Source organism: Sylvia atricapilla, unplaced genomic scaffold (genome assembly GCF_009819655.1).
Source record: "Sylvia atricapilla isolate bSylAtr1 unplaced genomic scaffold, bSylAtr1.pri scaffold_141_arrow_ctg1, whole genome shotgun sequence".
Lineage (NCBI taxonomy): Eukaryota > Metazoa > Chordata > Aves > Passeriformes > Sylviidae > Sylvia > Sylvia atricapilla.
The window spans coordinates 15,717-41,662 of NW_027077069.1; the positions used below are offsets into that span (position 1 = coordinate 15,717).

Below are 25,946 nucleotides of genomic sequence, written 5' to 3' on the forward strand. Positions count from 1 at the left end.
AAGTGCAGGGCCAGCAGCGGGACCAGGGATCTGAGAGTGAGAACAGGGCAGGGAATACGGGACTGGGAATACAGGAACAGCAACCAGACCAAGAATATGGAAGACAAAGAGGAAATGAGACCAGGAACAGGATCTGGACTGGGATGGGAGCAGGATGGCACTGGGAGTGGGGTGAAATGAGAACGGGCAGGGGCAGGAGGAGTGACAGCGAAGAGAGGCGGATCCTGGACCAGGGACACCAGGAACCATTACAGGGAGAGATGGGGACACTTCCTGGGCAGGACGTCATTGATCCGGTGCCCCAGGACCTCCGCCAGGGTCTCCCAGCACAGACGGAGCTGCTCGTCCTGGGCAGCCCAAAGCCCTGAGCAAGGCCCACGTCCCTGCCAGGAACTCTCAACTGCCTCACAGGCAGCGTCCCCCACAGCCCCTGGAGGATCCCCCCATGTCCCCATCAAGGTCCTAGTTCAATATCTTTATCTTAAGGCAATTTTATGGTGTTTTGAAAGGACAAAGAGAAATGAAACAAAACCTCAGATGTCCATGGGGAGCCAGGAGGGCGTGGAGCCCCCAGCCAGGTGTCTTCCCAACAGGGATCACCGGCACCAGGGATCACCGGGGCTCTGCCCACCGGGGCTCACTGGGGATCATCCAGCGCGGATCCTCCCATGGGGGATGGAGCTGGAGCAGCGCACGAAGCTCTTCCCACACTCGGGGCACTCCAGGGCTTCCCTCAGTGCTGCCTCCGTTTGTGTTGGGTCAAGGTTGAGCTGTGTGAGAATCTCTTCCCACACTGGGGACACTCGTAGGGCCTTGCTCCGGTGTGGGTTCTCTGGTGGACGATAAGGGCAGAGGTGCAACTAAAGCTCTTCCCACACTCCCCACACTCGTAGGGCCTCTCTCCGGTGTGGATCCTCTTGTGTGTGGTCAGGGCTGAGCTCTGCCTGAAGCTCTTCCCACACTGGTCACACTTGTAGGGCCTCTCCCCACTGTGAATCATCTTGTGTCTGATCAAGTTGCGCCTATCGCTGAATGTCTTCCCACACTGGTCACACTCGTAGGGCCTCTCCCCACTGTGAATCATCTTGTGTCTGATCAAGATGTGCCTATCGCTGAATGTCTTCCCACACTGGGGACACTCGTAGGGCCTCTCACCGGTGTGGATTCGCTGGTGAATGACTAGGTAGGCGTTTTTCTTGAAGGCCTTCCCGCAGTCGGGGCAGTGGAAGGGTTTCTCATCCGTGTGAATGCGCTGGTGCCGGAGGAGAGTATAGCTGGTCTGAAACCTCTTCCCGCATTGGTCACACTCGTAGGGTCTCTCTCCTGTGTGGATTTGCTTGTGGAGAATTAGGTGGGAGCGACTGCTGAATCTCTTCCCACACTGGGAACACTCGTAGGGCCTCTCCCCTGTATGGATCCTATGGTGTTTGATCAGGGTGGATTTCCTCCTGAAGCATTTCCCACACTGGGGACACTCATAGGGCCTCTCTCCGGTGTGGGTTCTCTGGTGGACGATAAGGGCGGAGCTGCAACTAAAGCTCTTCCCACATTCCCCACACTCGTAGGGCCTCTCTCCGGTGTGGATCCTCTTGTGTGTGGTCAGGGTTGAGCTCTGCCTGAAGCTCTTCCCACACTCCCCACACTCGTAGGGCCTCTCCCCGGTGTGGATGCACCGGTGGTTTATGAGGGCGGAGTTTTGCTTGAAGCTCATCCCGCAGTCAGGGCAGCGGAAGGGCCTCTCATCTGTGTGAATCCGCTGGTGCCTCAGAAGATCAGAACTGGTCTGAAACCTCTTCCTGCATTGGTCACACTCGTAGGGCCTCTCCCCTGTGTGGCTCCTCTGGTGTGTGATCAGCTCAGATCTCCCCCTGAAGCTCTTGACACACTCCCCACACTCGTAGGGCCCTTTATTGGTGTGGATCATCTTGTGGGCAGTCAGGTGGGGCCTCTGCCTGAAGCTCTTCCCACAATCCCCACACTCGTAGGGCCGTTCTCCCGTGTGGATCCTCTGGTGTGTGATCAGCACAGATCTGGATTTGAAGCTCTTATCGCAATCCGAGCACTTGTGGGGCTTCTCCCCAGCGTGACGCCGCTCAGGGACCCCCAGCTCCGAGCTCTGCCCCAGGGTGGGTCTTTCCTCCTGGGAGCCCCGAGATGTGCGTTTGCAGCCCCTCCTGGTGCGGGATCTCCGGGCCTTTTCCTCCCCGTTGGATTCCTGCGCCGTGGAGCCGCTCCAAAGGGCCTCTGGCACCAGCTTCTGCCGCGGGGCTTTGTCCTGCCCGGGCTCCGTGCTCAGCTCCGTGTCTGGGGGAGGAAGGACAAGGAGAGGACGGGATTTGTCTCCGTGCCACAGCCAAGGGGCAGGAGAGGCCCTCAGGGCAGCCCCGGCAGCACGGCGTCGGCAGCGGGCTTGTGCTGCAGCCGGGGGCCAGGCTGGGCCGGGACATGGAGCAGGACAGAGGGGGAAAGGGGCACTGACTGCCTCCTCACCTGCCTGCGCCTCCCGGGACATCTTCCTCTTCCTCGCGGCCTCCTCCTCCTCCTCCTCAGGGGCCGAGGCTGGGCAATGGGAAATCCTGCTTTGGGGGGAAAACGAGGGCTGAGCGCGTTGGCTCGGCTGCTCCCGCTGCCCGAGCGCAGCTGCACAAGTCAGCGCCCCTTTCAGCCTCGGGGGGCCCGGAGCCCGCTCATCTCCGGCCTCTGCCCGCCGGCACCGGGCCACGGCCACGTGGGACCCGCCCAGATCCCTCCGGGGCCATCTGCGGCTGGGCTTCGGGCTCCTGCGGGATCCGAACACGGCCCGGGCCGCAGCAAACCCCTCCCGGAGAGCCCGGCCGTGGCTTTGGGGCGAGCTCCCCCTCCCCGCTCACCTGCGGGTCCCGGGGGGGGCGATGCTGCCGGAGCCGGGGGAGCTGCGGCCGGAGCGGGCGGGCGGGGGAACCGCGTGCTGCTGCTGCTGCTGCTCCTCTTCCTCCGCTCCTCCTCTTCCTCTGCTTTCCCTCCGCATCCGGCTCCTCCTCTTCCTTTTCTCGCTCTTTTCCTGCTGCTTTTCTCTTTCCCTTTGCTGCTGCTCCGGCTCTGTCCCTCCTCTTCCTCCCGCCCTGGGAGGTTCCAAAGCGGCGCGGCCCCGCGCGGCCCCGGGAGCGATCCCGGGAGCAGCGGGAAGGAACTGGGAGCGCTTTCCCTCCCAGTATCGCTCTTACTGGGAGCGCTGGGAGGGAACTGGGAGCGAACAGCGCACGGACTCGGCTGCCGCCAGCGCTGGGCGGGGCCAAGCCCTGGGGCGTGGTTATGCAAATAGGGGAGGGATCTCGGGCTGTGATTGGTGGGCGGGCACAGCGCGGGGTTTCCCCGGCGACGTGAGGGGCGGAGAGGGGCGGAGCGATGGCGGCGGCGTCCGGTGAGAGGGGACAGGGACAGGGACTGGGGACAGGGACTGGGGACAGGGACTGGGGACAGGGAATGGGGACAGGGAATGGGGACAGGGGCTGGGGACAGGGAATGGGGACAGGGAATGGGGACAAGGAATGGGGACACGGAATGGGGACACGGAATGGGGACAGGGAACGTGACTGGGGATAGGGACTGGGGACAGGAAATGGGGACAGGGAACGGGACTGGGGATAGGGAATGGGAACAGGGAATGGGGACAGGGAACGGGACTGGGGATAGGGAATGGGGACAGGGAATGAGGACAGGGACTCTGGACAGGGAATGGGGACAAGGACTGGGGACAGGGAATGGGAACAGGGAATGGGGACAGGGAGGCGGCCTGGGGACATGGAATGGGGACAGTGAGCCGGGGTGGGGACAGGGTGTAGGGACAGACCAGACATTGGTACAGGGATCGACCACTGGGTGCTGAACTCGGGACAGGGACCTGGAATGTGGATTAATGGTACAGGAAATGGGGACTGGGAATGGGAATGGCACCTGGAATGGGGACCGGGAATGGGGCCAGGGGCCAGTAGTGGGAATCTGCAATGAGATTGGGGACAGGAACCCGGAATGGGGATAGGGAATGTCTCCGAATGGGTTTCGTCACCCGTGATTTTGGTTGTTTAATCTCCTTGGCCCTGTAAAAGCCCCGAGTCGTGTTGGTATAAAAAAGCGGAGTCTTCAAGGTTCTGATCTCAGGTTTCTCGAGACATTTATTATTTGATATCTCAGAATTTTCTCTACTCCCAGCCGAGGTGCTGACAGTGGCTGGGACAAGAGGCGACTGCCCCCGATGGGACGTCCCCTGACATTTGCACAGATAACGACGTCTTGGTTATTTACTATTTTCCACCAATGCCCAGTGCTCACACTAAAATGGCCATTTCTGGTTTGACCCAATCAACTCTAACTACTTTGTGCCATCACCACCCCAAAAGACGGAGGACGAGGAAGAAGGACATGAGGTAACCCCCAAATTCCGCCATTTTCCCCCCATTTGCCTCTATACTGTGAACCCTAAAACTACTGAATTTTGCATCTTCTGCTGAGCTAAACGTGTGTTTTCTCATCCCGGTGGTTTGCAATTCCTTTCTGTGTGTCAGGAGCCTCTCCCATGGACTGAAATCAAACCCAGGGTTTTCCTGGGCTCTGTGCCAAGGTCTCCAAGGCCTCTGGACCGGCTCCACACGCCCCTGTGCAGGGCTCAAATTCCCTTCCTCAGGTCCCAGGCCATCCAATGGAATGTCCTGGACTCCATCAGGGACAGGACTGGGAATGGAACCTGGAATCTGGGAAAGGCCCCGGAATGTGGACAGGTATTTATAATCCAGTCAGGGACCTGGAATGTGAATGGAAATGATGCTTTGGGAAGGTTGAAATGAAACAGAGACTGGACAGTGCTGGAGAATGAAGTAGGTATTTATTGAAAGGCCTCCAGAATCCACCTTGGGGACAGACAGGAGCCTGACCAAGGCTGCGCCCAGGGTGGACTTAGAATGGTCACCCCGAATCCCCCACGGCCCCTGGATGATCCCCCCATGTCCCCATTAACGTCTTAGTTCAAACTTCGTATTTTATGGCCGTGTGATAGTTGTGAAAGTAGAAAGAGAAATGAAACAAAACCTCAGCTGTCCATGGGGAGCCAGGAGGAGGTGGAGCCCCCAGCCAGGTGTCTTCCCAACAGGGATCACCGGCACCAGGGATCACCGGGGCTCTGCCCACCGGGGCTCACTGGGGATCATCCAGCACGGATCCTCCCATGGGGGATGGAGGTGGGGCAGCGTACGAAGCTCTTCCCACACTCGGGGCACTCCAGGGCTTCCCTCAGTGCTGCCTCCGTTGGTGTTGGGTCAAGTTAGAGCTCTGTGAGAACCTTTTCCCACACTGGGGACACTCGTAGGGCCTCTCCCCGGTGTGGATGCGCTGGTGGGTGATGAGGTTGGACTTGTGCTTGAATCCTTTGTTGCACTCGGGGCAGCGGAAGGGCTTCTCATCCGTGTGAATCCGCTGGTGCCTGAGGAGATTGGAGGTGGTCAGAAACCTCTTCCTGCATTGGTCACACTCGTAGGGCCTCTCCCCGGTGTGCATAAACATGTGGGCATTCAGCTTGGATCTCATGCTGAAGTTCTTCCCACACTGGGGACACTCGTAGGGCCTCTCCCCGGTGTGGATGCGCTGGTGGGTGTTGAGGCTGGACTTTTGCTTGAATCCTTTGTTGCAGTCGGGGCAGCGGAAGGGTTTCTCACCTGTGTGAATCCGCTGGTGCTGGAGAAGATGGGAGCTGGTAAGAAACCTCACCCTGCATTGGTCACACTCGTTGGGCCTCTCTCCAGTGTGAGTTCTCTGGTGGACGATAAGGGCAGAGCTTAAACTAAAGCTCTTCCCACACTCCCCACACTCGTAGGGCCTCTCTCCGGTGTGGATCCTCTTGTGTGTGGTCAGGGTTGAGCTGCAGCTGAAGCTCTTCCCACACTCCCCACACTCATAGGGCCTCTCCCCGGTGTGGATGCGTTTATGGACGATGAGGTTGGAGTTTCGCTTGAAGCTCATCCCGCAGTCGGGGCATCGGAAGGGCCTCTCATCTGTGTGAGTCCGGTGGTGGATGCGAAGATCAGAACTGCTCCGAAAGCTCTTCCTGCATTGGTCACACTCGTAGGGCTTCTCCCCGGTGTGGATGCGCTGGTGGCTGATGAGGCCGGTCTTTTGCTTGAATCCTTTGATGCACTCGGGGCAGCGGAAGGGCTTCTCATCCGTGTGAATACGCTGGTGCAGGAGGAGACTGGAGCTGGTGTGAAACCTCTTCCTGCATTGGTCACACTCGTAGGGCCTCTCTCCACTGTGTGTTCTCTTGTGAACAGTCAGGTGGGACCTGTGCAGGAAGCTCTTCCCACACTCCCCACACTCGTAGGGCCGTTCTCCCGTGTGGATCCTCTGGTGTGTGATCAGCATATATCTCCACCTGAAGCTCTTCTCGCAATCCGAGCACTTGTGGGGCTTCTCCCCAGCGTGACGCCGCTCAGGGACCCCCAGCTCCGAGCTCTGCCCCAGGGTGGGTCTTTCCTCCTGGGAGCCCCGAGATGTGCGTTTGCAGCCCCTCCTGGTGCGGGATCTCCGGGCCTTTTCCTCCCCGTTGGATTCCTGCGCCGTGGAGCCGCTCCAAAGGGCCTCTGGCACCAGCTTCTGCCGCGGGGCTTTGTCCTGCCCGGGCTCCGTGCTCAGCTCCGTGTCTGGGGGAGGAAGGACAAGGAGAGGACGGGATTTGTCTCCGTGCCACAGCCAAGGGGCAGGAGATGCCCTCAGGGCAGCCCCGGCAGCACGGCGTCGGCAGCGGGCTTGTGCTGCAGCCGGGGGCCAGGCTGGGCCGGGACATGGAGCAGGACAGAGGGGGAAAGGGGCACTGACTGCCTCCTCACCTGCCTGCGCCTCCCGGGACATCTTCCTCTTCCTCGCGGTTTCCTCCTCCTCCTCCTCCTGCTCAGGGGCCGAGGCTTGGCAATGGGAAATCCTGCTTTGGGGGGAAAACGAGTGCTGAGCGCGTTGGCTCGGCTGCTCCCGCTGCCCGAGCGCAGCTGCACAAGTCAGCGCCCCTTTCAGCCTCGGGGGGCCCGGAGCCCGCTCATCTCCGGCCTCTGCCCGCCGGCACCGGGCCACGGCCACGTGGGACCCGCCCAGATCCCTCCGGGGCCATGTGCGGCTGGGCTTCGGGCTCCTGCGGGATCCGAACACGCCCCGGGCCGCAGCAAACCCCTCCCGGAGAGCCCGGCCGTGGCTTTGGGGCGAGCTCCCCCTCCCCGCTCACCTGCGGGTCCCGGGGGGGGCGATGCTGCCGGAGCCGGGGGAGCTGCGGCCGGAGCGGGCGGGCGGGGGAACCGCGTGCTGCTGCTGCTGCTGCTCCTCTTCCTCCGCTCCTGGGAGGTTCCAAAGCGGCGCGGCCCCGCGCGGCCCCGGGAGCGATCCCGGGAGCAGCGGGAAGGAACTGGGAGCGCTTTCCCTCCCAGTATCGCTCTTACTGGGATCGCTGGGAGGGAACTGGGAGCGAACAGCGCACGGACTCGGCTGCCGCCGGCGCTGGGCGGGGCCAAGCCCTGGGGCGTGGTTATGCAAATACGGGAGCGATCTCGGGCTGTGATTGGTGGGCGGGCGCAGCGCGGGGTTTCCCCGGCGACGTGAGGGGCGGAGAGGGGCGGAGCGATGGCGGCGGCTTCCGGTGAGAGGGGACAGGGAGCGGGACTGGGGACAGGGAATGGGGACAGGGAATGGGGACAGGGAACGGGACTGGGGACAGGGACTGGGGACAGGGAACGGGACTGGGGACAGGGAATGGGGACAGGGAATGGGGACAGGGACTGGGGACAGGGAATTTGGACAGGGAATGGGGACAGGGAATGGGGACAGGGAACGGGGACAGGGAGTGGGACTGGGGACAGGGAGCGGGACTGGGGACGGGGAGGGTGAATGGGGACAGGTAGCAGGACTACGGCCCTGAGACCACGGATGGCACCGGGCACGCGAGACGGGAATTAGGGCAATCACTGGGAATTGGGCCGCAGTTGGGGACCGGGACTGAGAATTGTACCAGGAATGTGGACAGGGACCAGGAATGGAACCAGGAATTGGGACTGGCCCTGGAAATTGGAACTGGAATTGAGGACCGGGACTGAGACCGGGACCAGCACAGACAGTGGCATTCTAAATATGAGAAAGGGAATTGGGATGTGACCGGTAATGGGGATGGGGACTGGGAGTGAGACAGAGAACACACGAGTGGGAATGCGAATGGGTCCGAAAACACAGGAATGGGACCGGGAATGGGAATATGGGAACAGGACAGGGAATATGGAAACAGTGAGAGCAGAGGGAATATGGGCCGGGGATTGGTGTCCCAAAGCGTTGCGGTGAAACACCTGCGGGGCTGCGAGCTCTGCAGCTGGGCCTCCCCTGGGCTGCTGCGGCCCAGCGCCCAAAGGCTGGAGCTGCAGCCTTGCTCCTGGGCTAAGAGCAGGAGGCTCCTGCAGGCCCGTGTCCCCTCCGTGTCCCCTGCAGGAGAGAGGGCTCAGAGGGGGTCAGGGTCTGCAAACACACGCAGGAGACCTGATGGTCCGTTTTAAGGGTCTCAGAGCACAAGAGACACAGTTTACTTAATAAAAAATGCACTTTTATTTAGTGGCAAAAAATGCGCTAGTGGGGAGAGAAATAAAGAATACTAAGAAAGATAGAGAAAGAGGGGAAGGGGATTATAGTTACCAACGCGGAGGGACGAGTCCTCGAGGCCGAGATGCTCATAGATACGATCTTCTCCAGTGGGGTGATCAGAAAAGTGAGTGGGGGTCTCCAGGGATTTCATAGGTGGGTCAAGGCGGGAACTAAAGCGAGGGGCACAGAGCCAAAGCAGGAGCCACCTGTGCTGAGGCCAAGCGAGGAGCACAGAGGCAGAGCGGGAACCTCCCGTGCTGAGGTTGGGTGCTCGGGAACAGGCTGCACACCGTACATGTCCCTACTCTGCTATGGACACACCGGTTTGGGCAAGTAGCCTTGGCTCAGGCCACTGTGACCAGTTCCATTGTTGTGGCACTCCGTTCTCATGGAGATGCAGACCAGTCCTCCGAGACTTGGCAAACGTTCCACCTCGGCCAGGCCAGGGGCTCCTTTCAGAGCCTGGGGTCTCTGTCCTCAGCCGTTGGAGACGGTCGTGGGGCACATCACATCCTTGGGCAGACTCTGAGAGGGGCTGCTCTGGCCAGCTGGGGCCTGGGAGAAATGGCCAAAGCCTTGTGCTCTGTGCAGCCGGCCAAGGACAGCAGCAGGGCTGGAGGGTTGGTGTGCCACAGGCAGCCCGAGCTGTGGAGCCCTGAGGAACCCGTGCGAGAGGCGGCCCTGGGGAATGGGGACAGGGAACTGGGAATGGGGACGGGGAACTGGGAATGGGGACAGGTAACGGGGACAGGGGATAGGGAATGGGGACAGGGGATGGGTATAGGGAATGGGGACAGGGGATTGTGACAGGGAACCAGGACGGGGACAGGGGATGGGAAATGAGGATGGGATGGGGACAGAGGATGGGGACAGAGGACGGAAACAGGGAACGGGGACAGGGGACGGGGACAGGGGATGGGAACAGGGAATGGGGAGAGGGACAGGGGATGGGGAATTGGAATTGGGACGGGGACAGGGGCTGGGGAAGGAGGACAGAGGATTGGGACAGGGGATGGAGCCAGGGTAAGGGGACAGGGAATGGGGACAGGGAACAGGGGCAGGGAACAGGAACAGGGAACGTGGACCGGGGGTAGGGACAGGGAATTGGGACAGCGAATGGGGACAGAGGATGGGTATAGGGAATAGGGACAGGGAATTTGGACTGGGAACGGGCACAGGGACAGAGCCTTGGAATGGGACTGGAAATACCACACAGCGAGTGGTTATGATACTGGGAATGTGGACAGGGACCAAGAATGGGACCAGGAATATCAGACTGGGAATGGGAGTGGCACCAGGAATAAAGGACGGGGACCTGGAATGGGATTGGGAATAGGAAAACCAGAAGCGCACAGGGAACATGGGTAGATGAAGCCTTGAGAGAATGAGAGATGGGGATTAGGAAGGTGGGCCGGGATCAGAAATGGGAATACAGGAATGGGACTGGGAACATGGGAACAGGACAGGGAATCCAGCAATGGAAGTGCGGGGCCAGCAGCGGGACCAGGAATCTGAGAGTGAGAACAGGGCAGGGAATATGGGACTGGGAATACAGGAACAGCAACCAGACCAAGAATATGGAAGACAAAGAGGGAATGAGACCAGGAACAGGATCTGGACTGGGATGGGAGCAGGATGGCACTGGGAGTGGGGTGAAATGAGAACGGGCAGGGGCAGGAGGAGTGACAGCGAAGAGAGGCGGATCCTGGACCAGGGACACCAGGAACCATTACAGGGGGAGATGGGGACACTTCCTGGGCAGGACGTCATTGATCCGGTGCCCCAGGACCTCCGCCAGGGTCTCCCAGCACAGACGGAGCTGCTCGTCCTGGGCAGCCCAAAGCCCTGAGCAAGGCCCAAGTCCCTGCCAGGAACTCTCAACTGCCTCACAGGCAGCATCCCCCACAGCCCCTGGAGGATCCCCCCATGTCCCCATCAAGGTCCTAGTTCAATATCTTTATCTTAAGGCAATTTTATGGTGTTTTGAAAGGACAAAGAGAAATGAAAGAAAACCTCAGCTGTCCATGGGGAGCCAGGAGGAGGTGGAGCCCCCAGCCAGGTGTCTTCCCAACAGGGATCACCGGCACCAGGGATCACCGGGGCTCTGCCCACCGGGGCTCACTGGGGATCATCCAGCACGGATCCTCCCATGAGGGATTGAGGTGGGGCAGGGCACGAAGCTCTTCCCACACTCGGGGCACTCCAGGGCTTCCCTCAGTGCTGCCTCCGTTGGTGTTTGGTCAAGGTTGAGCTGTGTGAGAATCTCTTCCCACACTGGGGACACTCGTAGGGCCTTGCTCCGGTGTGGGTTCTCTGGTGGACGATAAGGGCAGAGGTGCAACTAAAGCTCTTCCCACACTCCCCACACTCGTAGGGCCTCTCTCCGGTGTGGATCCTCTTGTGTGTGGTCAGGGTTGAGCTCTGCCTGAAGCTCTTCCCACACTGGTCACACTTGTAGGGCCTCTCCCCACTGTGAATCATCTTGTGTCTGATCAAGTTGCGCCTATCGCTGAATGTCTTCCCACACTGGTCACACTCGTAGGGCCTCTCCCCACTGTGAATCATCTTGTGTCTGATCAAGATGTGCCTATCGCTGAATGTCTTCCCACACTGGGGACACTCGTAGGGCCTCTCACCGGTGTGGATTCGCTGGTGAATGACTAGGTAGGCGTTTTTCTTGAAGGCCTTCCCGCAGTCGGGGCAGTGGAAGGGTTTCTCATCCGTGTGAATGCGCTGGTGCCGGAGGAGAGTAAAGCTGGTCTGAAACCTCTTCCCGCATTGGTCACACTCGTAGGGTCTCTCTCCTGTGTGGATTTGCTTGTGGAGAATTAGGTGGGAGCGACTGCTGAATCTCTTCCCACACTGGGAACACTCGTAGGGCCTCTCCCCTGTATGGATCCTATGGTGTTTGATCAGGGTGGATTTCCTCCTGAAGCATTTCCCACACTGGGGACACTCGTAGGGCCTCTCTCCGGTGTGGGTTCTCTGGTGGACGATAAGGGCGGAGCTGCAACTAAAGCTCTTCCCACACTCCCCACACTCGTAGGGCCTCTCTCCGGTGTGGATCCTCTTGTGTGTGGTCAGGGTTGAGCTCTGCCTGAAGCTCTTCCCACACTCCCCACACTCGTAGGGCCTCTCCCCGGTGTGGATGCGCCGGTGGTTTATGAGGGCGGAGTTTTGCTTGAAGCTCAACCCGCAGTCAGGGCAGCGGAAGGGCCTCTCATCTGTGTGAATCCGCTGGTGCCTGAGAAGATCAGAACTGGTCTGAAACCTCTTCCTGCATTGGTCACACTCGTAGGGCCTCTCCCCTGTGTGGCTCCTCTGGTGTGTGATAAGCTCAGATCTCCCCCTGAAGCTCTTGACACACTCCCCACACTCGTAGGGCCCTTTATTGGTGTGGATCATCTTGTGGGCAGTCAGGTGGGGCCTCTGCCTGAAGCTCTTCCCACAATCCCCACACTCGTAGGGCCGTTCTCCCGTGTGGATCCTCTGGTGTGTGATCAGCACAGATCTGGATTTGAAGCTCTTCTCGCAATCCGAGCACTTGTGGGGCTTCTCCCCAGCGTGACGCCGCTCAGGGACCCCCAGCTCCGAGCTCTGCCCCAGGGTGGGTCTTTCCTCCTGGGAGCCCCGAGATGTGCGTTTGCAGCCCCTCCTGGTGCGGGATCTCCGGGCCTTTTCCTCCCCGTTGGATTCCTGTGCCGTGGAGCCGCTCCAAAGGGCCTCTGGCACCAGCTTCTGCCGCGGGGCTTTGTCCTGCCCGGGCTCCGTGCTCAGCTCCGTGTCTGGGGGAGGAAGGACAAGGAGAGGACGGGATTTGTCTCCGTGCCACAGCCAAGGGGCAGGAGATGCCCTCAGGACAGCCCCGGCAGCACGGCGTCGGCAGCGGGCTTGTGCTGCAGCCGGGGGCCAGGCTGGGCCGGGACATGGAGCAGGACAGAGGGGGAAAGCGGCACTGACTGCCTCCTCACCTGCCTGCGCCTCCCGGGACATCTTCCTCTTCCTCGCGGCCTCCTCCTCCTCCTCCTCCTCAGGGGCCGAGGCTGGGCAATGGGAAATCCTGCTTTGGGGGGAAAACGAGGGCTGAGCGCGTTGGCTCGGCTGCTCCCGCTGCCCGAGCGCAGCTGCACAAGTCAGCGCCCCTTTCAGCCTCGGGGGGCCCGGAGCCCGCTCATCTCCGGCCTCTGCCCGCCGGCACCGGGCCACGGCCACGTGGGACCCGCCCAGATCCCTCCGGGGCCATCTGCGGCTGGGCTTCGGGCTCCTGCGGGATCCGAACACGCCCCGGGCCGCAGCAAACCCCTCCCGGAGAGCCCGGCCGTGGCTTTGGGGCGAGCTCCCCCTCCCCGCTCACCTGCGGGTCCCGGGGGGGGCGATGCTGCCGGAGCCGGGGGAGCTGCGGCCGGAGCGGGCGGGCGGGGGAACCGCGTGCTGCTGCTGCTGCTGCTCCTCTTCCTCCGCTCCTCCTCTTCCTCTGCTTTCCCTCCGCATCCGGCTCCTCCTCTTCCTTTTCTCGCTCTTTTCCTGCTGCTTTTCTCTTTCCCTTTGCTGCTGCTCCGGCTCTGTCCCTCCTCTTCCTCCCGCCCTGGGAGGTTCCAAAGCGGCGCGGCCCCGCGCGGCCCCGGGAGCGATCCCGGGAGCAGCGGGAAGGAACTGGGAGCGCTTTCCCTCCCAGTATCGCTCTTACTGGGAGCGCTGGGAGGGAACTGGGAGCGAACAGCGCACGGACTCGGCTGCCGCCGGCGCTGGGCGGGGCCAAGCCCTGGGGCGTGGTTATGCAAATACGGGAGGGATTTCGGGCTGTGATTGGCGGGTGGGCGCAGCGCGGGGTTTCCCCGGCGACGTGAGGGGCGGAGAGGGGCGGAGCGATGGCGGCGGCGTCCGGTGAGAGGGGACAGGGAGCGGGACTGGGGACAGGGAATGGGGACAGGGAATGGGGACAGGGACTGGGGACAGGGAGCGGGACGGGGGACAGGGAATGGGGACAGGGAATGGGGACAGGGAACGGGACTGGGGATAGGGACTGGGGACAGGGAATGGGGACAGGGAATGCGGAGAGGAAGCGGGACTGGGGACAGGGAATGGGGACAGGGACTGGGGACAGGGAGCGGGACTGGGGACAGGGACTGGGGACAGGGAATGCGGAGAGGAAGCGGGACTGGGGACAGGGAATGGGGACAGGGAACGGGAATGGGGACAGGGAACGGGACAGGGGACGCGGAGGGTGAATGGGGACAGGGAGAGGGACTACGGCGCTGAGACCACGGATGGCACCGGGTACGCGAGACGGGAATCTGGGCAATCACTGGGAATTGGGCCGCAGTTGAGGACCGGAACTGAGAATCGTACCAGGAATGTGGACAGGGACCAGGAATGGCACCAGGAATTGGGACTGGCCCTGGAAATTGGAACTGGAATTGAGGACCGGGACTGAGACCGGGACCAGCACAGTCAGTGGCATTCTAAATATGAGAAAGGGAATTGGGATGTGACCGGGAATGGGGACGGGGACTGGGAGTGAGACAGAGAATACACGAGTGGGAATGCGAATGGGTCCGAAAACACAGGAATGGGACCGGGAATGGGAATATGGGAACAGGACAGGGAATATGGAAACAGTGAGAGCAGAGGGAATATGGGCCGGGGATTGGTGTCCCAAAGCGTTGCGGTGAAACACCTGCGGGGCTGCGAGCTCTGCAGCTGGGCCTCCCCTGGGCTGCTGCGGCCCAGCGCCCAAAGGCTGGAGCTGCAGCCTTGCTCATGGGCCAAGAGCAGGAGGCTCCTGCAGGCCCGTGTCCCCTCCGTGTCCCCTGCAGGAGAGAGGGCTCAGAGGGGGTCAGGGTCTGCAAACACACGCAGGAGACCTGATGGTCCGTTTTAAGGGTCTCAGAGCACAAGAGACACAGTTTACTTAATAAAAAATGCACTTTTATTTAGTGGCAAAAAATGCGCTAGTGGGGAGAGAAATAAAGAATACTAAGAAAGATAGAGAAAGAGGGGAAGGGGATTATAGTTACCAACGCGGAGGGACGAGTCCACGAGGCCGAGATGCTCATAGATAAGATCTTCTCCAGTGGGGTGATCAGAAAAGTGAGTGGGGGTCTCCAGGGATTTTATAGGTGGGTCAAGGCGGGAACTAAAGCGAGGGGCACAGAGCCAAAGCAGGAGCCACCTGTGCTGAGGCCAAGCGAGGAGCACAGAGCCAGAGCGGGAACCTCCCGTGCTGAGGTCGGGTGCTCGGGAACAGGCTGCACACCGTACATGTCCCTACTCTGCTATGGACACACCGGTTTGGGCAAGTAGCCTTGGCTCAGGCCACTGTGACCAGTTCCATTGTTGTGGCACTCCGTTCTCATGGAGATGCAGACCAGTCCTCCGAGACTTGGCAAACGTTCCACCTCGGCCAGGCCAGGGGCTCCTTTCAGAGCCTGGGGTCTCTGTCCTCAGCCGTTGGAGACGGTCGTGGGGCACATGACATCCTTGGGCAGACTCTGAGAGGGGCTGCTCTGGCCAGCTGGGGCCTGGGAGAAATGGCCAAAGCCTTGTGCTCTGTGCAGCCGGCCAAGGACAGCAGCAGGGCTGGAGGGTTGGTGTGCCACAGGCAGCCCGAGCTGTGGAGCCCTGAGGAACCCGTGCGAGAGGCGGCCCTGGAGAATGGGGACAGGGAACTGGGAATGGGGACGGGGAACTGGGAATGAGGACAGGTAACGGGGACAGGGGATAGGGACGGGGAATGGGGACAGGGGATTCGTATAGGGAATGGGGACAGGGGATTGTGACAGGGAATCAGGACGGGGACAGGGGATGGGAAATGACGATGGAAACAGGGAACGAGGACAGGGGACGGGGACAGGGGATGAGAACAGGGAATGGGGAGTGGTAATGGGGAGAGGGGACGGGAACTGGGAATGGGGACAGGGAACAGGGAATGGGGACACGGAATTGGGACGGGGACAGGGGATGTGGAAGGAGGACAGGGGATGGGGACAGGGGATGTGGACAGTGTACAGGGACAGGGAAGAGGAATGGGGACAGGGAATTGGGAATGGGACAGGGAATTGGGAAGTGGGACAGGGGATGGGGACAGGCGATGGGGACAGGAAATGGGGACAGGGAATGGGGACAGGGAGTGGGATAAGGAGTGGCACCCAGGACTGGGCAAAGGGACGTGGAATCGCACCAAGTATGGAGACAGGGATGGGGAATGGGACCTGGAATGCAGGACAGGAGAGGAATTGGTGACAGGGACTGAGTCAGGCACAGAGAATATGGATAGGGGCTGGGAATGGGACCAGGAACAGGGGACAGGGAACTCAGGAATGGGACCCGGAATGGAAGTGGCGACAGGGACCGGGAATGTGAATAGGAATGGGGACAGGGAATAGGGACAGGGAATGTGGATAGGGAGTTGGAATGGCAGCGGGAATGGGAACAGGGATCAGTAAAGGAATTGGGACTACAAGAGCGGGAGTGGGAATGATAATGGGAATAGAGACAGGGACTAAAAGTCGGACAAGTAATACAGGACTGGGACCAGGAATGGAGAGAGGGACCGGAAATGGGATTGGGAATGGGGACAGGGACCAGGAGTGGAAATGGGAGTGAAGAGAGAGACCGGGAACATGGGACTGGGTCAGGGAATACGGGCTACGGACTGGGAATGGAGAATAGGAATGGGACTGGGAACAGAAAATGGGGCAGGGAATGGGAGCAGGGGATGGGGACAGGGAATGAGGACTGGGAATGGTGACTGGGAATGGGGATGCAGAGTGGGGTCAGAGAATGGAGACAGGGAATGAGGATAGTAACTGGAAATGAGGACAGGGAATGGCGACGCGGAAAAGAGTCAGGGACCAGGAACGGGGACACATAATGGGAATTGCCCTGGGGATGGGGACAGGAAATGGGGAGAGGGATCAGAAATGGGGCTGGGAATGAGGACAGGACTGGGAATGGAACCTGGAATCTGGGAAAGGACACAGAATGTGGTCAGGGATTTAGAACCCTAAGAAGGACTGGGACTGTCAATGGAAATGATGCCTTGGGAAGGTTGAAATGAAAGAGAGACTGGACAGCGCTGGAGAATAAAGTAGGTATTTATTGAACGGCCTCCAGGATCCGCCTTGCGGACACACAGGAGCCTGACCAAGGCTGCACCCAGGGTGGACTGAGAATGGTCACCCCGAATCCCCCATGTTCCCTGGAAGGTCTGCCCAAGTCCCTACTAACGTATCAGTTCAAACTTCACATTTTATGCCCGTGTGATAATTGTGAAAGAACAAAGAGAAATGAAACAAAACCTCAGCTGTCTATGAGGTGCCAGGAGGAGGTGGAGCCCCCAGCCAGGTGTCTTCCCAAGAGGGATCACCGGCACCAGGGATCACCGGGGCTCTGCCCACCGGGGCTCACTGGGGATCACCCAGCATGGATCCTCCCATAGGGGATGGAGCTGGAGCAGCGCACGAAGCTCGTTTCCCACACTCGGGGCACTCCAGGGCTTCCCTCAGTGCTGGCTCCGTTGGTGTTGGGTCAAGTTAGAGCTGGTTGAGAAGCTCTTCCCACACTGGGGACACTCGTAGGGCCTCTCACCGGTGTGGGTCCGCTTGTGGACCATCAGGTTGGACATATTCCTGAAGCTCTTCTCACATTGGTCACACTCATAAGGCCTCTCCCCGGTGTGGATGCGCTGGTGGATGACGAGGTAGGAGTTTTTCTTGAAGGCCTTCCCGCAGTCGGGGCAGTGGAAGGGTTTCTCATCCGTGTGAATGCGCTGGTGCAGGAGGAGAGTATAGCTGGTGTGAAACCTCTTCCCGCATTGGTGACACTCGTAGGGTCTCTCTCCTGTGTGTATTTGTTTGTGGAGAATCAGGTGGGAGCTACTGCTGAATCTCTTCCCACACTGGGGACACTCGTATGGCCTCTCCCCTGTGTGCATCCTATGGTGTTTGATCAGGTGGGATTTCATCCTGAAGCATTTCCCACACTGGGGACACTCGTAGGGCCTCTCTCCGGTGTGGGTTCTCTGGTGGACGATAAGGGCAGAGCTGCAACTAAAGCTCTTCCCACACTCCCCACACTCGTAGGGCCTCTCTCCGGTGTGGATCCTCTTGTGTGTGGTCAGGTATGAGCTCTGCCTGAAGCTCTTCCCACACTCCCAACACTCGTAGGGCCTCTCCCGGGTGTGGATGCGCCGGTGGTTTATGAGGGTGGAGTTTTGCTTGAAGCTCATCCCGCAGTCGGGGCAGCGGAAGGGCCTCTCATCCTTGTGAATCCGCTGGTGTACCATGAGATTGGAGCTGGTCTGAAACTTCTTCCTGCATTGGTCACACTCGTAGGGCCTCTCCCCTGTGTGGCTCCTCTGGTGTGTAATCAGCTGAGATCTCTCCCTGAAGCTCTTCCCACACTCCCCACACTCGTAGGGCCTTTTATTGGTGTGGATCATCTTGTGGGCAGTCAGGCGGCACCTGTGCCTGAAGCTCTTCCCACACTCCCCACACTCGTAGGGCCGTGCTCCCGTGTGGATCCTCTGGTGTGTGATCAGCACAGATCTGGATTTGAAGCTCTTCTCGCAATCCGAGCACTTGTGGGGCTTCTCCCCAGCGTGACGCCGCTCAGGGACCCCCAGCTCCGAGCTCTGCCCCAGGGTGGGTCTTTCCTCCTGGGAGCCCCGAGATGTGCGTTTGCAGCCCCTCCTGGTGCGGGATCTCCGGGCCTTTTCCCCCCCGTTGGATTCCTGCACCGTGGAGCCGCTCCAAAGGGCCTCTGGCACCAGCTTCTGCCGCGGGGCTTTGTCCTGCCCGGGCTCCGTGCTCAGCTCCGTGTCTGGGGGAGGAAGGACAAGGAGAGGACGGGATTTGTCTCCGTGCCACAGCCAAGGGGCAGGAGATGCCCTCAGGGCAGCCCCGGCAGCACGGCGTCGGCAGCGGGCTTGTGCTGCAGCCGGGGGCCAGGCTGGGCCGGGACATGGAGCAGGACAGAGGGGGAAAGGGGCGCTGACTGCCTCCTCACCTGCCTGCGCCTCCCGGGACATCTTCCTCTTCCTCGCGGTTTCCTCCTCCTCCTGCTCAGGGGCCGAGGCTTGGCAATGGGAAATCCTGCTTTGGGGGGAAAACGAGGGCTGAGCGCGTTGGCTCGGCTGCTCCCGCTGCCCGAGCGCAGCTGCACAAGTCAGCGCCCCTTTCAGCCTCGGGGGGCCCGGAGCCCGCTCATCTCCGGCCTCTGCCCGCCGGGACCGGGCCACGGCCACGTGGGACCCGCCTAGATCCCTCCGGGTCCATCTGCGGCTGGGCTTCGGGCTCCTGCGGGATCCGAACACGCCCCGGGCCGCAGCAAACCCCTCCCGGAGAGCCCGGCCGTGGCTTTGGGGCGAGCTCCCCCTCCCCGCTCACCTGCGGGTCCCGGGGGGGGCGATGCTGCCGGAGCCGGGGGAGCTGCGGCCGGAGCGGGCGGGCGGGGGAACCGCGTGCTGCTGCTGCTGCTGCTCCTCTTCCTCCGCTCCTCCTCTTCCTCTGCTTTCCCTCCGCATCCGGCTCCTCCTCTTCCTTTTCTCGCTCTTTTCCTGCTGCTTTTCTATTTCCCTTTGCTGCTGCTCCGGCTCTGTCCCTCCTCTTCCTCCCGCCCTGGGAGGTTCCAAAGCGGCGCGGCCCCGCGCGGCCCCGGGAGCGATCCCGGGAGCAGCGGGAAGGAACTGGCAGCGCTTTCCCTCCCAGTATCGCTCTTACTGGGAGCGCTGGGAGGGAACTGGGAGCGAACAGCGCACGGACTCGGCTGCCGCCGGCGCTGGGCGGGGCCAAGCCGTGGGGCGTGGTTATGCAAATACGGGAGGGATCTCGGGCTGTGATTGGTGGGCGGGCGCAGCGCGGGGTTTCCCCGGCGACGTGAGGGGCGGAGAGGGGCGGAGCGATGGCGGCGGCGTCCGGTGACAGGGACCGGGAGCGGGACTGGGGACAGGGACTGGGGACAGGGACTGGGGACAGGGACTGGGGACAGGGAATGGGGACAGGGAACGGGAATGGGGACAGGGAATGCGGATAGGGAATGGGGACAGGGATCGGGAATGGGGACAGGGAATGGGAATGGGGACAGGGAGTAGGATAAGGAGTGGCACCCAGGATTGGGCAAAGGGACGTGGAATCGCACCAAGAATGGGGACAGGGTTGGGGAATGGGACCTGGAATGCAGGACAGGAGAGGAATTGGCGACAGGGACTGAGTCAGGGACAGAGAATATGGATAGGGGTTGGGAATGGGACCAGGAACAGGGGAGAGGGAACTCAGGAATGGGACCCGGAATGGAAGTGGGGACAGGGACCGGGAATGTGAATAGGAATGGGGACAGGGAATAGGGACAGGGAATGTGGATAGGGAGCTGGAATGGCCGCGGAAATGGGAACAGGGATCAGTAAAGGAATTGGAACTACAAGAGCAGGAGTGGGAATGATAATGGGAATAGAGACAGGGACTAAAAATCGGACAAGTAATACGGGACTGGGACCAGGAATGGAGAGAGGGACCGGGAATGGGATTGGGAATGGGGACAGGGACCAGGAGTGGAACTGGGAGTGAGGAGAGAGACCGGGAATATGGGACTGGGTCAGGGAATACGGGCTACGGACTGGGAATGGAGACAGGGACTGGGACTGGGAACAGAAAAAGGGGCAGGGAATGGGAGCAGGGCATGGGTACAGGGAATGAGGACTGGGAATGGGGACGCAGAGTGGGGTCAGAGAATGGAGACAGGGAATGAGGATAGTAACTGGAAATGAGGACAGGGAATGGCGACAGGGAAAGGAGTCAGGGACCAGGAAAGGAGACACATAATGAGAATTGCCGTGGGGATGGGGCCCGGAAATGGGGAGAGGGATCGGAATTGGGACTGGGAATGAGGACAGGACTGGGAATGGAATCTGGAATCTGGGAAAGGACACAGAATGTGGTCAGGGATTTAGAACCCTAACCAGGACTGGGACTGTCAATGGAAATGATGCCTTGGGAAGGCTGAAATGAAACAGAGACTGGACAGAGCTGGAGAATAAAGTAGGTATTTATTGAAATGCCTCCAGGATCCACCTTGGGGACAGACAGGAGCCTGACCAAGGCTGCAGCCAGGGTGGACTTAGAATGGTCACCCCGAATCCCCCATGGCCCTTGGAAGATCCCCCCCATGCCCCATTAACGTCTCAGTTCAAACTTCGTATTTTATGCCCGTGTGATAGCTGTGAAAGGACAAAGAGAAATGAAACAAAACCTCAGCTGTCCATGGGGAGCCAGGAGGAGGTGGAGCCCCCAGCCAGGTGTCTTCCCAACAGGGATCACCGGCACCAGGGATCACCAGGGCTCTGCCCACCGGGGCTCACTGGGGATCATCCAGCACAAATCCTCCCATGTGGGATTGAGGTGGGGCAGGGCACGAAGCTCTTCCCACACTCGAGGCACTCCAGGGCTTCCCTCAGTGCTGGCTCCGTTGGTGTCGGGCCAAGTTAGAGCTCTGTGAGAAGTTTCTCCCACACTGGGAACACTCGTAGGGCCTCTCCCCGGTGTGGATGCGATGGTGCCTGATGAGGCTGGACTCTAGATTGAATCCCTTTTTGCACTCGGGGCAGCGGAAGGGCTTCTCATCCGTGTGAATCCGCTGGTGCCTGAGGAGATGGGAGCTGGTGTGAAACCTCTTCCTGCATTGGTCACACTCGTAGGGCCTCTCCCCTGTGTGGATCCTATGGTGTTTGATCAGGTTGGATTTACACTTGAAGCTTTTCCCACACTGGGGACACTCGTAGGGCCTCTCTCCGGTGTGGGTTCTCTGGTGGACGATAAGGGCAGAGCTGCAACTAAAGCTCTTCCCACACTCCCCACACTCGTAGGGCCTCTCTCCGGTGTGGATCCTCGTGTGAATAATCAGGCGGGATCTACTGCAAAAGCTCTGCCCACACTGGTCACACTCGTAGGGCTTCTCCCCGGTGTGGATGCGCTGGTGCCTGATGAGGTTGGACTCTTGATTGAATCCCTTTTTGCACTCGGGGCAGCGGAAGGGCTTCTCATCCGTGTGAATCCGCTGGTGCAGGAGAAGACTGGAGCTGGTGAGAAACCTCTTCCTGCATTGGTCACACTCGTAGGGCCTCTCGCCGGTGTGGCTGCGTTTATGGACGATGAGGTGGGAGTTTAGCTTGAAGCCCTTCCCACAGTCGGGGCAGCGGAAGGGCCTCTCACCTGTGTGAATCTGCTGGTGCAGGAGAAGACTGGAACTGGTGAGAAACCTCTTCCTGCATTGGTCACACTCGTAGGGCTTCTCCCCGGTGTGGATCATCTTATGGGCAGTCAGGTGGGACCTGCGCCTGAAGCTCTTCCCACACTCCCCACACTCGTAGGGCCGTTCTCCCGTGTGGATCCTCTGGTGTGTGATCAGCACAGATCTGGATTTGAAGCTCTTCTCGCAATCCGAGCACTTGTGGGGCTTCTCCCCAGCGTGACGCCGCTCAGGGACCCCCAGCTCCGAGCTCTGCCCCAGGGTGGGTCTTTCCTCCTGGGAGCCCCGAGATGTGCGTTTGCAGCCCCTCCTGGTGCGGGATCTCCGGGCCTTTTCCTCCCCGTTGGATTCCTGCGCCGTGGAGCCGCTCCAAAGGGCCTCTGGCACCAGCTTCTGCCGCGGGGCTTTGTCCTGCCCGGGCTCCGAGCTCAGCTCCGTGTCTGGGGGAGGAAGGACAAGGAGAGGACGGGATTTGTCTCCGTGCCACAGCCAAGGGGCAGGAGATGCCCTCAGGGCAGCCCCGGCAGCACGGCGTCGGCAGCGGGCTTGTGCTGCAGCCGGGGGCCAGGCTGGGCCGGGACATGGAGCAGGACAGAGGGGGAAAGGGGCACTGACTGCCTCCTCACCTGCCTGCGCCTCCCGGGACATCTTCCTCTTCCTCGCGGCCTCCTCCTCCTCCTCCTCCTCAGGGGCCGAGGCTTGGCAATGGGAAATCCTGCTTTGGGGGGAAAACGAGGGCTGAGCGCGTTGGCTCGGCTGCTCCCGCTGCCCGAGCGCAGCTGCACAAGTCAGCGCCCCTTTCAGCCTCGGGGGGCCCGGAGCCCGCTCATCTCCGGCCTCTGCCCGCCGGGACCGGGCCACGGCCACGTGGGACCCGCCCAGATCCCTCCGGGGCCATGTGCGGCTGGGCTTCGGGCTCCTGCGGGATCCGAACACGCTCCGGGCCGCAGCAAACCCCTCCCGGAGAGCCCGGCCGTGGCTTTGGGGCGAGCTCCCCCTCCCCGCTCACCTGCGGGTCCCGGGGGGGGCGATGCTGCCGGAGCCGGGGGAGCTGCGGCCGGAGCGGGCGGGCGGGGGAACCGCGTGCTGCTGCTGCTGCTGCTCCTCTTCCTCCGCTCCTCCTCTTCCTCTGCTTTCCCTCCGCATCCGGCTCCTCCTCTTCCTTTTCTCGCTCTTTTCCTGCTGCTTTTCTCTTTCCCTTTGCTGCTGCTCCGCCTCTGTCCCTCCTCTTCCTCCCGCCCTGGGAGGTTCCAAAGCGGCGCGGCCCCGCGCGGCCCCGGGAGCGATCCCGGGAGCAGCGGGAAGGAACTGGGAGCGCTTTCCCTCCCAGTATCGCTCTTACTGGGAGCGCTGGGAGGGAACTGGTAGCGAACAGCGCACGGACTCGGCTGCCGCCGGCGCTGGGCGGGGCCAAGCCCTGGGGCGTGGTTATGCAAATACGGGAGGGATCTCGGGCTGTGATTGGTGGGCGGGCGCAGCGCGGGGTTTCCCCGGCGACGTGAGGGGCGGAGAGGGGCGGAGCGATCGCGGCGGCGTCCGGTGAGAGGGGACAGGGAGCGGGACTGGGGACAGGGACTGGGGTCAGGGAATGGGGACAGGGAATGGGAACAGGGAATGGGGACAGGGAGGCGGCCTGGGGACATGCAATGGGGACAGTGAGCCGGGGTGGGGACAGGATGTAGGGACAGACCAGACATTGGTACAGGGATCGACCACTGGGTGCTGAACTCGGGACAGGGACCTGGAATGTGGATTAATGGTACAGGAAATGGGGACAGGGAATGGGAATGGCACCTGGAATGGGGACAGGGAATGGGGCCAGGGGCCAGGAGTGGGAATCTGCAATGAGATTGGGGACAGGAACCCGGAATGGGGATAGGGAATGTCTCCAAAAGGGTTTCGTCACCCGTGATTTTGGTTGTTTAATCTCCTTGGCTCTGTAAAAGCCCCGAGTCGTGTTGGTATAAAAAAGCGGAGTCTTCAAGGTTCTGATCTCAGGTTTCTCGAGACATTTATTATTTGATATCTCAGAATTTTCTCCTCTCCCAGCCGAGGTGCTGACAGTGGCTGGGACAAGAGGCGACTGCCCCCGATGGGACGTCCCCTGACATTTGCACAGATAACGACGTCTTGGTTATTTACTATTTTCCACCAATGCCCAGTGCTCACACTAAAATGGCCATTTCTGGTTTGACCCAATCAACTCTAACTACTTTGTGCCATCACCACCCCAAAAGACGGAGGACGAGGAAGAAGGACACGAGGTAACCCCCAAATTCCGCCATTTTCCCCCCATTTGCCTCTATACTGTGAACCCTAAAACTACTGAATTTTGCATCTTCTGCTGAGCTAAACGTGTGTTTTCTCATCCCGGTGGTTTGCAATTCCTTTCTGTGTGTCAGAAGCCTCTCCCACGGACTGAAATCAAACCCAGGGTTTTCCTGGGCTCTGTGCCAAGGTCTCCAAGGCCTCTGGACCAGCTCCACACGCCCCTGTGCAGGGCTCAAATTCCCTTCCTCGGGTCCCAGGCCATCCAATGAGATGTCCTGGACTCCATCAGGGACAGGACTGGGAATGGAACCTGGAATCCAGGAAAGGCCCCGGAATGTGGACAGGGACTTATAATCCAGACAGGGACCTGGAATGTGAATGGAAATTATGCCTTGGGAAGGTTGAAATGAAACAGAGACTGGACAGCACTGGAGAATAAAGTAGGTATTTATTGAAAGGCCTCCAGAATCCACTTTGGGGACAGACAGGAGCCTGACCAAGGCTGCAGCCAGGGTGGACTGAGAATGGTCACCCCGAATCCCCCACAGCCCCTGGAAGATCTGCCGATGTCCCCATTAATGTCTTAGTTCAAACTTCGTATTTTATGGCCGTGTGATAGTTGTGAAAGTAGAAAGAGAAATGAAACAAAACCTCAGCTGTCCATGGGGAGCCAGGAGGAGGTGGAGTCCCCAGCCAGGTGTCTTCCCAACAGGGATCACCGGCACCAGGGATCACCGGGGCTCTGCCCACCGGGGCTCACTGGGGATCACCCAGCACGGATCCTCCCATGGGGGATGGAGCTGGAGCAGTGCACGAAGCTCTTCCCACACTCGGGGCACTCCAGGGCTTCCCTCAGTGCTGCCTCCGTTGGTGTTTGGTCAAGTTAGAGCTCTGTGAGAACCTTTTCCCACACTGGGAGCACTCGTAGGGCCTCTCCCCGGTGTGGATGCACTGGTGGCTGACGAGGTGCGAGTTCCGCTTGAAGCCCTTGTTGCACTCGGAGCAGCGGAAGGGCTTCTCATCCGTGTGAATCCGCTGGTGCCTGAGGATATTTGAGCTGGTCAGAAACCTCTTCCTGCATTGGTCACACTCGTAGGGCCTCTCTCCTGTGTGCCTCCTCTGGTGCTCAGACAGCGCACCGGTCTGGCTGAAGCTCTTCCCACACTGGGGACACTCGTAGGGCCTCTCCCCGGTGTGGATGCGCCGGTGGTTTATGAGGGTGGAGTTTCTCTTGTAGCCCATCCCGCAGTCGGGGCAGCGGAAGGGCCTCTCATGCATGTGAGTCTGCTGGTGCCTGAGAGGAACAGAACTGGTCAGAAACCTCTTCCTGCATTGGTCACACTCATAGGGTCTCTCCCCGGTCTGGATGCGCCAGTGGGTGATGAGGCTGGACTTTTGCTTGAATCCCTTTTTGCAGTCTGGGCAGCGGAAGGCCTTCTCATCCGTGTGAATCCGCTGGTGCCTGAGGAGATGGGAGTGTTAGGATAGGGTTAATAATTTCGGTTACCAGAGAAGCCGGGAATAGAGTCTCTGCTTCACTGCAACCAGGTGTTCCTTTCCTTGTTTTAACCAAATCAAGTATAACTCTGCTTGGATAACCGGGATGGGGGGAGAAGGAGAAGATTGGGACGGCTTGTATTTGGAAACTAGGTCGGGTGAAACTGTACCTAATCATCATAGGATAGATGATCGAATTGTAAAGATTTTTGGTAGCTGAACATGATTATTTTTTCAAACTAGAATCGTAAAAGAAGATATTTACAGAATTCATGCTTGGATGTATACAATAGAACAATGTAGCT

General features: G+C 60.1%; 4 protein-coding genes across 4 annotated transcripts; all 4 read right to left on the minus strand.

The window, feature by feature from the left end:
• Positions 1-446: 446 nt before the first annotated feature.
• On the minus strand, positions 447-12,650 carry LOC136374812 (zinc finger protein 850-like). The gene is given in 5 exon segments (XM_066340205.1): positions 447-721; positions 724-2,042; positions 5,312-6,449; positions 10,857-12,416; positions 12,603-12,650. Coding segments are annotated over 5 exon segments (4,113 nt in total). The 5' UTR covers positions 12,625-12,650; the 3' UTR covers positions 447-647.
• Positions 12,651-16,952: 4,302 nt separating this feature from the next.
• LOC136374811 (zinc finger protein 418-like) lies at positions 16,953-18,847 on the minus strand. Its single transcript, XM_066340203.1, has 2 exons — positions 18,640-18,847; positions 16,953-18,453 (listed from the first exon to the last, which is right to left on the minus strand). The coding sequence occupies exons 1-2, from the start codon at positions 18,659-18,661 to the stop codon at positions 17,135-17,137; spliced, it is 1,341 nt and encodes a 446-aa protein (XP_066196300.1). The 5' UTR covers positions 18,662-18,847; the 3' UTR covers positions 16,953-17,134.
• Positions 18,848-21,046: 2,199 nt separating this feature from the next.
• On the minus strand, positions 21,047-22,548 carry LOC136374810 (zinc finger protein 436-like). The gene has a single exon (XM_066340202.1). It carries the CDS (start codon positions 22,519-22,521, stop codon positions 21,079-21,081), a length of 1,443 nt encoding a protein of 480 aa, XP_066196299.1. The 5' UTR covers positions 22,522-22,548; the 3' UTR covers positions 21,047-21,078.
• A 2,090-nt stretch (positions 22,549-24,638) lies between these two features.
• On the minus strand, positions 24,639-25,623 carry LOC136374809 (zinc finger protein 3-like; the record flags this gene model as incomplete). The annotated part of the gene is given in 2 exon segments (XM_066340201.1): positions 24,639-25,014; positions 25,017-25,623. Coding segments are annotated over 2 exon segments (711 nt in total), but the record flags the coding sequence as incomplete, so codon positions are not given.
• Between the last annotated feature and the right edge of the window lie 323 nt (positions 25,624-25,946).